The sequence below is a fragment of the Rutilus rutilus genome (genome assembly GCF_951802725.1).
Source record: "Rutilus rutilus genome assembly, chromosome: 8".
In the NCBI taxonomy this organism is placed as follows: domain Eukaryota; kingdom Metazoa; phylum Chordata; class Actinopteri; order Cypriniformes; family Leuciscidae; genus Rutilus; species Rutilus rutilus.
In genome coordinates this window covers 15,301,959-15,312,680 of record NC_140222.1, presented here as the reverse complement: position 1 = coordinate 15,312,680, position 10,722 = coordinate 15,301,959, and the positions used below count along the sequence as shown (strand labels likewise).

The 10,722-nt window shown below is 37.1% G+C and overlaps 1 protein-coding gene across 3 annotated transcripts; it reads left to right on the top strand.

Annotated features, from left to right (window-relative positions):
* The first annotated feature begins 94 nt into the window (after nt 1-94).
* On the top strand, nt 95-10,703 carry LOC311295219 (G2/M phase-specific E3 ubiquitin-protein ligase). Of its 3 annotated transcripts, XR_014628252.1 has the most exons (12): nt 95-280; nt 1,873-2,071; nt 4,243-4,318; nt 4,826-5,094; nt 5,173-5,238; nt 5,427-5,477; nt 5,571-5,621; nt 6,004-6,077; nt 6,154-6,237; nt 6,332-6,537; nt 6,612-6,708; nt 6,976-7,000. XR_014628252.1 is itself a non-coding variant. In XM_084416481.1 (11 exons), the coding sequence occupies exons 3-10, from the start codon at nt 4,300-4,302 to the stop codon at nt 6,525-6,527; spliced, it is 810 nt and encodes a 269-aa protein (XP_084272607.1). In that variant the 5' UTR covers nt 95-280; nt 1,873-2,071; nt 4,243-4,299; the 3' UTR covers nt 6,528-6,537; nt 6,612-6,737. The 3 variants fall into 3 exon arrangements, 2 of the variants coding, with proteins under 2 accessions (XP_084272607.1, XP_084272606.1); XM_084416481.1 differs by lacking the exon at nt 6,976-7,000 and having other exon boundaries at nt 6,612-6,737; XM_084416480.1 differs by lacking the exons at nt 95-280; nt 1,873-2,071; nt 4,243-4,318; ... (4 more) ...; nt 6,004-6,077; nt 6,154-6,237 and adding exons at nt 8,597-8,700; nt 8,785-8,929; nt 9,990-10,116; nt 10,203-10,703 and having other exon boundaries at nt 6,396-6,537; nt 6,976-7,138.
* Nucleotides 10,704-10,722: the final 19 nt, after the last annotated feature.

Genomic DNA, 10,722 nt, shown 5'->3' with positions numbered 1-10,722 from the left:
ACACACGCTCGAGTTCTTTTCTACACGCGCGCGCAGATTTGAACACACGCTCGAGTTCTTTTCTACACGCGCGCAGCTGAAATCTTTACGCACACGAGTCAGTTTTAACACTTTAAGGGGCGGGGCTCAGACCTTCCTGTTAACAAATGCTATTGGCTGCTGGCCAAATCCTGTATTGATTGGCTGCATCTCTTCAAATCTCTCGTGATTGGCTGTTGTTGGGCGAGGACAGACATAAAGCGGGAAGATTGGGAATCGGATGATGGCAGACAGTAAAGAGGTAACGTTAACGTTATGGGTTATATCTAAATTCATATTTAATTTCTTTCTTGTAGCTGTAAGATGTTTTGTGCGTTTATATCTATACATCTGTCTTTGATAATAACTTAAAATAGGTGGAAATACAGAACGCAGCAAGGCGTTTAGTGAACCTGTTGAGAGATACCAGAGACTATTTATTATGAGACATGCCACTTCCTCAATCCTCAATACAACTATATAAGGAAAACCCGTAACGGCAAAGATGGCAGTTGTATGCACATGTCCCGCCCCTCCCGCTGGTAAGCCAATCATCTGCTTTTAAAAGTCAAGCCAGGAAACATTTAAGCCTATCGTCTGGTTTCACTGGCGCATGCGCACAGTTGAGGTTTTGCGACAGCGGAGAGATAGAGAGCGCCCCGGTCGCGCGCGCGCGCGCTCTCTCTCTCTCTCAGAGCCAGGCAAAAGTGTAAACAAGACTTCACCGTCTCCAAATTAAGCGCTGTCTTGCTCTCTCTCCCGCACGCGTATTAATCAAAATAAAACAACATTATGGTAAAAGGTCGGAAGACCGAAGTTTCATGTGAAGCATTCTGAGATTTTTTTTTTCCTGAATTACCGCTGGGTGTGATTTGTGCTAAAATACGTTGCCTTATCTTCTCTGAAATGCATTCCGCACATTCAGCTGACATAAAATTACTCTCTAAATAAACGAAAAAACCTATCCAGTGATGTAATGTTTTCTGTGTTGACACTAACCTTGTGGGATGTCCATGTCCTAACTGCTGGGATAATCACACAACCGTATGACACGTCCAATTCGCGAACTAATGACTCTTTTGAACCGATTCATGTAAATGAATAGTTAAAACAACTTATCTATACAATACATTGTTATTACTGATAAAGTGCAAACCTGCTTATATTTAAATAATGGAGAACAATATTGACATTGATTATTGCACAACACCGGCATTCTGGATAGAGACGTAAATGAAGTTGGTGTCGTAAACTCTTGCGCATGCGTAGTAAAGTATAACCTGTGGGGAAAAAGGCATTTTAAACCTTATTTTGGGGCAAAGTCATCAAACTTTTTCAGCGATTTTTATCATATTTTACTGCTGTTTCTATACATGCAGTTTTTATGTCCCGGTGACCAGTTAAAGTGCAGTTCTGACTCTCTGCCCATTCATTTAGATAGGAGCCTGGTCTTGTTAGTCCGAAATAGCTGCCCGGAGGCGTTGCCAAGATGGCGGCCGAGTGGCACGACTTGCCTAAAAGGACTTTGGAGATACCCTGAATGCAGGCCCATCTAACGTTAATGTTGAAGGGAGCGTTAGTGTTTCACAAAATGGTAAGTGTAAACAGCTATAATGTTAGATGTCCGATAGTTAAACAGCTTAGTGGCCATTCACTACTCAAAAGCCTCCATATGAATTCATAATGTAGATGAAATGCAGGCTCAGAGAGGAAGCCAGTCAGGCCCTGGGACTCTTGGGGCTGGTAAAGCACAGCGGGTGCAGCAGAATATGGCCAGGTTAGGAAATTAAAGGGTTCGTTCAGCTTTTCTCTAAAAGATCTCTTCTTAATTCATGTCTTGTGCATTTTCCACAGAGCATTTCCTGGGCTTTTTAAATCAAAAGTGGCTGGAAAACTGGCCAGAAAAAGAGGGCGAAAGTCAACTCCAGTGCAGTTCTTCCTTCTGGATAAAAACCGGGATCGAACACCAAAAGCAAATGAAGATGCTATCCTCCTTCAGGCAGGATTGGGCCGAAGAACCATAAGTGTGCCTGAAGAGGCTGACCACTCAGAGGTAGGCTAAGATTAAAGGGATATTCCACACAAAAATGAATGTCTAAGTCTAACCATCTTACCAACCCCATCCACTTTCTTACTTCACAACTGATAGATGTAAGAAAAATATTTTAAACTATTAATATTTTAAATGTGCAAGAAGTGTTGGTCCTCTGTGCTGTTGTGTCGCGCCTCACGAGTTTCACGCCATGCACTTCACCGATTGCATTGATTGCACTTAACAATGTGCTGACATTTACATGTAGCCTACTCATATGTTAGTCAGAATCAATGGTTTTTATTTTAACAAGTTTAAACTAGTTTATTAGTATTTATCTTACACACACCTATCGTTTTGCTTTAGAAGACATTGATTCTTCCACTGGGGTTGTATGAATTAGGGCTGCTCGATTATGGAAAAAATCATAATCACGATTATTTTGGTCAGTATTGAAATCACGATTATGTAACACGCTTATTTCACATGACTTTGGGAACGTGTTGCATTTATTAAAAAGACACGATAACACTTTACAATAATGTTAATTAGTTAACATTAGTTATGTATTAACTAACATGAACTAACAATGAGAAATTTACAGTATTTATTAATATTTTTTAATGTTAGTTAATAAAAATACAGCTTTTCATTGTTTGTTCATGTTAGTTCACAGTGCATTAACTAATGTTAACAAATACCTTTCATTTTAATTGCGTATTAGTAAATGGTGAAATTAATATTAACTAAGATTAATAAATGCTGTAGAAGTATTGTTCATTATTAGTTAATGTTAACTAAGGAAGTTAACTAATGCTAATTAATGAACCTTATTGTAAAGTGTTACTACCAAAGACACCTTTCAACAATTCTTAAAAAATCGAAATTTGAACATTGACTGTACTTTTTGAACTATTAAAATAAATAATATAACAGATAATACTTCAATGACTATTTTAATAATTCCCGCAGGTCTACCACTTATAATGCGGAAAGTTCCCCCGTGGCCGCAAACATTGATTCACTTTAGCATGTAGATTGTATGAGTATCCTAAATGAATTCAGACAGATTATAAAATCAAATCAATAATTTTAAAACTTTCTCCAATACGCAATTTCACAAACGGCGTGAGTGTTCAGCGGTGCTGCGTCTTCTCTCTCTCTGTCTCTCAAAATGGGTTGGACAAGGCAAGGCAAGCGTCAAAACTACACTTTCGCGTTTAGGAGTCAGGACATGACGGAATTGTCACTTGCACAATCGGGCCAGCATTGCATCTTAACTAAAGTTTATCATTTTTACTTCTTTTTAAGTCTTATCAGTTTAAACATTCAAGCTGAGAGAGTTTATGGCTTCGGGAGGGGTGGATGTGCGCGTGCGTGCGTCATTCACAACACAAGACAAAATTAGAGCGTTCTTTCAAAACAGAACATGGCAAAATAATTGTTTTTACTCGATTGTACTATTTTGGTGATCGTTGGGAGCCAAAATCGAAATCGAAATTCAATTAATTGCACAGCCCTAGTATGAATTACCATCTTATTATTTTTGCATGGTTTTTGAAGCATCAACTTTGAGGGACCCATCCACTTGCATTATATGAACTCACAGATGGATTATATTTCTAAAAATATTTGTGTTCATCTGAAGAAAGAAAGTTTATACATCTGGAAAGACATGAGGGTGAGTAAATGGTTAGAGAATTGTCATTTTTGGGTGAACTATCTTTTTAAAATGGGGGTTTTCAACTCTAGCCCTTGTGATCATTCCTGGTTCTTAATGTGTATACTGCATCCTAAATAGTATGTGAAAAAGAATAAATGTGTGCCAATGCATAGTACGTTGAAAAGAGTATGCCAAAAGTCTCTGGATTGCACACCGTAATGGCTAATATTGCCCACAACCATTGCGGTTTGGAGGAGGATTCGGTTTAGAACTACAAATACATGCGTGTTAAAACTGCAAACATGGTGGATATGTGCAACCAGCGATTAAGTAGAAAGGTTTAAATAAAGTGAAATGAAATGTGGAGGATGCTAACTGTGACAAGATGATTGACAGGCCAGTTTATGGTTTGTTAATGACACAATTGTATAACAATAGTATGTCCCAAAGCTTGTCTACTCTTCTGCTACACGTTCAAATGTATGCATTGCTACACTGAACAATCTTTGTGTTATTAAATTTTTTACAGATTTCAGCACTTTTCTGTGAAGTGTTCCCCAAGTTGGCAGCATTAGATGGGGCTTGGATGCTGTACAAAGCAGCTGGTAAGAAATGGATAATCGCACCAAAATTTGTTTTTTATGTGTAGCAAGTGGCTCAATTATAGTGACTACGCAATTAAACTTTAAATAAAGTGTTGCTGAATAATTTTTCAATCTCATGTTATTGCCTCTTCATCAATCAGTTTATAATATCTGAATTTTTTTTATTGAACTACTCGATTCATAATAAATTAGTTACTTCCTTTTAATTTTGTAGGATATTAGTAATACTAGTTATGTTTTATGTGTTCCCCGGTACATTTTTGTCATGTCTGCTTATTATACTGCGTTTTTAAGGGGCTTGTTTTGCTCTTTTTGTGATATCTGGCAACCCGTCACCTGGAGCTTTAATAAAGAGAAGTTCGTTCATCAAGTTCCAAAGAGTGATAGTTCATTGGCCACGGATCAAATGATAGTGACGTGATTAGAACCATTGACTTAGTCTTATAGACTAAAGAGTTTGTTTTCAGTATTCTGTAAGTGATGTAGATGTTTATCTTAACCAAACAGGGGGATCCGGCCAACGATCAATGACAGTGGTGGCACCTGATGCAGAGGGCTACAATGGTCTATACATTATAAAGGCATCTGGAGGAAAGGCATGCCTTTACATAATGCCAATTCAACATAGATTAGACACTTCCCCATTACCAATGTCAGCCAAAGAATTTGAGAGGATGCCTAAAGCCAAGTGCATCACCTGTCAGGTATATGTACCTGTACAGCTGCTAGCTCTTCACATTGACACATGTGGGCTAAATAGTCCCTCTGAATGTAAGGTAAGATATACTAAAAACGTACTTCCTGTTTCATTATTCAAATTTTCTCTGCAGTATTTATTATACTTTATTTTACAGATCATCTCTGATGATGAGTCCAGTTTGGAGTCTTTCATTGATGCAGATGATTTTGACAACCAGAATGTAAGCTCTATAATGTGCATCTTAAAGCTGTGTTTTTTTAACCTTTACAAATGCCATTGTAGGTTATTGTTCTTGAAAATAAATTAACATTGTGTGTATTTATGACAAATGTTAGAATTGGAAGGTGGTGTTTAATTCAAAAGGTTCCTTTGTCTTCCCATTCTTTTATGATCTCTTTCAAAATAAAGGCATCCTCAAATGAGCCTCCATCAGCCTCCACGTCTGTGGTGAGTGTCAAGGTAAGAAAAGATTTGCACTATTTAACCATATTTTGGGAACTTTTTTTGTTTTCACAAGTAACTACTTTTGTAATGACCCCATCCAAAATAAAGGCATCCTCAAATGAGCCTCCATCAGCCTCCACGTCTGTGGTGAGTGTCAAGGTAAGAAAATATTTGCACTATTAACCATATTTTGGGAACATTTTTGTTATTCTTTAATGTTACACCAAAGTAACTTCAAGGAGATCGACTTAGTATTGATTTACATTTACGCATTTGGCAGACGCTTTTATCCAAAGCGACTTCCATTGCATTTCAAGGTACACATTTACATTCTTATCAGTTCTTGCTTTCCCTTGAAATCGAACCCATTACCTTGGCGTTGCAAGCGTCATTGCTCTACTGTTTAAGCTACAGGAAGGCTCATGGAATTTCATGAAGAAATTTCATGACTTTTATATAAACATACTTGTTTCTTATGTAAGAATTTTGTGTGTGTGTGTGTGTGTGTGTCTTTATTGCAATTGTCTATATCCTCTCATAGGTTGCTTGTCCAGTTTGCTTGGATTGGTACCCAAAAGACTATGTGGAACTACATGCAAGCAGTTGTGGTGAAAGGTTTGTGACTAATTTTAATATAAATCTAAATATATTTGGAACAACTGCTATCAGAGCATTTGTGTTGTCTCTGCAGCCTTTTGGGAGAATTTGAAAAAGAGCTTGACTGGCAGGACAAACTAGGCAGCGAAAAGACAAGGGAGGAGAAACCGTGTACAAGGTAAAATGCAAGATATCTGTTGGCATCTGACTGACCTGTGAGATTTTCTTTATTGCATTTGGAATTTTTTTGCCTTTTCTGTTTGGTCTTGTAGCTTATCCGACATAATCACACAGCTTGCTGAAAGGGTGGACAGCACATCAGCATTTAATATCAGTGTAACGAGAGGAGAACTGTTCGAGAGGGGCATGGTCCAGTGGAAACGTCAAAAAAAATCTTCTCCAAAGAATACTCTTTGCATTAATTTCCTTGGAGAGTATGGGATTGACAATGGAGCTCTCCGAAAATAATTTCTAACTGGTATGTGCTAGTTTGTCTCAATGTAACAAACTACTCAATTTTGTAATTCTATTTGCTGACTTTCCATTGAACAGAAATGGTGAAAGGAATTGAGGCTCAGCTCTTTGAGGGAGGAGACAGTGGAAAAACCCCCAAATACTCCATTACTGACTATCAAAAAGATCACTTCAAGTAGGTAGCAGTAAGTAAATAGATTTATTGTGCAAAACTGAGGATCAGTGTACTGTGACATGAAATACTGCTACAATGTCTCAATGTCATGCATTTTCAATTTCTATACAAATGCTAAATATTTAAAGGTAAAATGATTGTTAAAAATATGTAATTTTACATCTGATTTGCTTTTAAAATGCATTTTTTAGTATAACACACATCAATACATTACTTACAGTATGTTACCTCAATATGCTCAACATATTAACTTCTTTGTTACTGCAGGACTTGTGGAGAGATCTTCGCAGTCAGTGTAGCACAAGGGGGCCCCCCACCAAATTTTTTTAAAAAATGGTGCTATGACTACATCTGCACAGGAGCAATAGACAAGGATGAAATGTCCAAAGACAATGTCACCGATCCAGAGCTCATAGAGCTTATTGAAAAGGTTTTTAAAAACTAGATCAAATACATTAAAGGAATAGTTCACTTTAAAATGAAAGTTCTGTCATCATATACTCACCCTCATGTTGTTTCAAACCTGTATGAATTTCTGTCTTCTGCTGAACAGAAAGGAAGATATTTAGAAGAATGTCAGTAACCAGACAGTTTACACAGTAACACTTCCATAGAATATTTTTTTCCTACTATGGAAGTCAATGGGACCCAGAAACTGTCTGGTTACTGAAAATCTTCTAAATATCTTCCTTTCTGTTCAGCAGAAGACAGAAATTCATACAGGTTTGAAACAACATGAGGGTGAGTATATGATGACACAACTTTCATTTTAAAGTGAACTATTCCTTTAAGATACACATCTGAACACCAACATTCATATATGTTCCAGTCAGAATAATGAATCTAGTACTTGTTGCTGCTATAACATCTATTCTGGCTATATTTTTTACTTGCTTTTTTGTAACTGCATGGATATACTTATATTTAGATGTGAGCATTAGTGAGTTAAGACACTGATGTAGGGTGATGGATAGGCTTGGGTTATGGACTCTGGCTGGTGGTCTGCATTAAAGGAGAACTCCGGTCAATTTTAACATTGAGCTCATTTTTTTGTAAATTTGGAGTGCTGTCAGTACAGAGAACAACGACAAAAATCGGTGTTGCCTACACCGTGTTATCCTCTTTTTAAAATTTGCACCCTGTTGACTTCAATGGGGCAAGTACTAAACCTGCTTTTAGCCTCTTAACATCCTTTGTGTCATTACAAGTGCACAGAAAATGTGAGTGATTCCTTCAGAGTGAACACGAGTGAATCTGACTGCAGTAGACGTGAAAGATGTTAATAAAAATGATGTTAATTCAGCCAGCGCTCATACCTGTATTTACTTCCTGTTTTCGGTCGAAGTCCATAGTAGTCAATTGTCGAGTTCACACGCATAGGTTTAGTTACCTATGATCACGCGCGTGAACTCGACAATCGATTACTATGGACTTCGACCGAAAACAGGAAGTAAATACAGGTATGAGCGCTGGCTGAATTAACATAATTTTTATTAACATCTTTCACATCTACTGCAGTCAGATCCACCCGCGTTCACTCTGAAGGAATCACTCACATGGCTGGGCACTTGTAATGACACATCAAGGATGTTAAGAGGCTAAAAGCAGGTTTAAAACTTGCCCCATTGAAGTCAACAGGGTGCAAATTTTAAAAAGAGGATAACATGGTGTAGGCAACACCGATTTTTGTCGTTGTTCTTTGTATTGACAGTACTCCAAATTTACAAAAAAATGAGCTCAATGTTAAAATTGACCAGAGTTCTCCTTTAAGATGTGTTATCTGTAATTAATAGAATAGACAAACACGTTAATTAAAAGGGGGTGTCCCTAAACATTTGGCTTTAGTCCTCACAGCAATAGTAACTCTAGGACATTTGTCTCCTTTCAGGTTGATGCTGCAGACACAGATGCTATGATCGACCTGTCTGACAGAATTTTAACAAGCGGGTATACTGGGGCCATTGGCCCAGAGCGGAAGAAGGACATAATTGAGTATGTAATTGAACTTTAATGCATGTAGTGGTTAAAATGTTCAATTCTTCATTTCTGTAAAAATGTTTTGTCCTTTCTTTATAGTGCTATTGTTCTACACTCAGCAGTGAGGATAATTCCAATGTTGCAGCAGATCTGTGATGGGCTGAAGTTGTATGGTTTCCAGGACTTGCTGGCACAACAAAGCGAGACCTGCCTGCAGTTCTTTGTACCAGGACACTTGAAAAAGGTTTTTAAATGTACTAGGGCTGGGTATTGACACAAATTTCACGATTCGATTTCGATTCACAAGCTTGCAATTCGATTCGATTCAATATTGATTATTTTGGATATCAGGTACAATACATTGCAAATTTTCTCAAGGAAAACAAATTTCTTAACTATTATTGTAAACTATGGGAGTCAGTTGTAGCCTATAGGCGTCATTAGCCTACTAAAATATTGAAGGTAAAAATTAACTGATTTATATACAAACACTTAAAATACACTTATTTATTTTTATAATAAAGTTATATGAAATTATATACAAATTGAAATGGTGGCTGTCATAAACTTTCCAGATTTATTCAAACATGCATTAAATATTGAAGAACATTAAAAATTATAATGAATATGTAATATGGTGCATATATTTAATAAAATGCTCCTCTCTAGAGTTAATTTTTCTAGCTGCCTAACAAGTTTATGGTCACTGGATATGGTTTTTCTGAGGTAAATGTGACGTTACATGACATTGTTTACTGACGTCTTTCCACGGTTGAAAAACTGATTGAGCGATTCCATGTGACATGATACGGACTTCGATAAGGTGTACTCTATTTTTTTTTTAAGACACTTTCAGATGCTCATTCATGTTTATTTCGCGCTGTAACTGATGTTATTAAGGCGGAAGAGAAGATCATGTGCTGCTGCTTCTCTTAAGCTGAGCTCAGCTGCGCCAGAGCGATCTAAAGCCACAGCGCCTAAATGGTAATTATGTTTTTGAATTTCGTAAGAAAATGGACGTAATTTGAAATCTGAGACTTTGTTTCATATCAATAACAAAGCACAAAGATTATTGCGATTTATTGGATGGGGTGCACGCTACAATGTTCCATTCATTCATCAACTGAAAACAGGATGACTAATCGATTCTTGGGATTTAAGAATAAAAAATAAAAAAAAGAATCGATTAAAATAGAGAAATCAAACATTTTTACCCAGCCCTAAAATGTACCGCCATTGTATAAGATAGCTTTTTGATATATCACTTGTTGATAAAATACAAGTTTCTCTCCTCAACTCTTTAGGTTGATGCAGAATTCTTAGAGCTTGCCCTGGCTCCCATATTCAGCGAGGAAGGATCTCTCCGGCGCCACAGAGAGTGCCGCATTATTAACTTTTTACAGGACTTTATACAAAAGTTGGAGGATGATGGTGAGTTGAGTAACATTTCTCAACAAATCAAGTCATTTCTCATTTCTATCACTGAAAGTTTTTTTTGTTGTTATTTTTTTGTTTAGAAGAACTTGCCAGTGCAGAGAAAGAGGAGAGCGTTGGAAACATCAGTCAAAATTCCACCACCGTAAGCAGCTTCTTCCAGTGGCTCACGGGACAAGCACATATCCCACTGATTGCTGCACAAAGAGAAGCCTTCAAAATCCGCATCGAGTTTGACCATGATTGTGACGTCCGTTATGGCCATCATAGCACATGCTACCCTGTCGTAAATGCTTGTGCTGTCTGCATTACTTTCCCGACAAAACACCTTGGCACATATCAGGAGTTTCAAGATATCCTTTCAGAAGCAATAAATAATAGCCAAGAGTTTGGTCGCCACTAGGTTCAAACAACAAGAATATGAGGTCACAGAAGCAATAAATAATTAAAGGTTTCTTGTTGATAATTTAGATACATAATCTTAAAACCTGTTACAGTTTTTACTACTATGACAACATTTAACATTTGATTTAACTAACTGAATTGTTATGATGACATTTATGAAATAAACTATTTGCAAGTACAATTTTGAAAAGTTTTTAT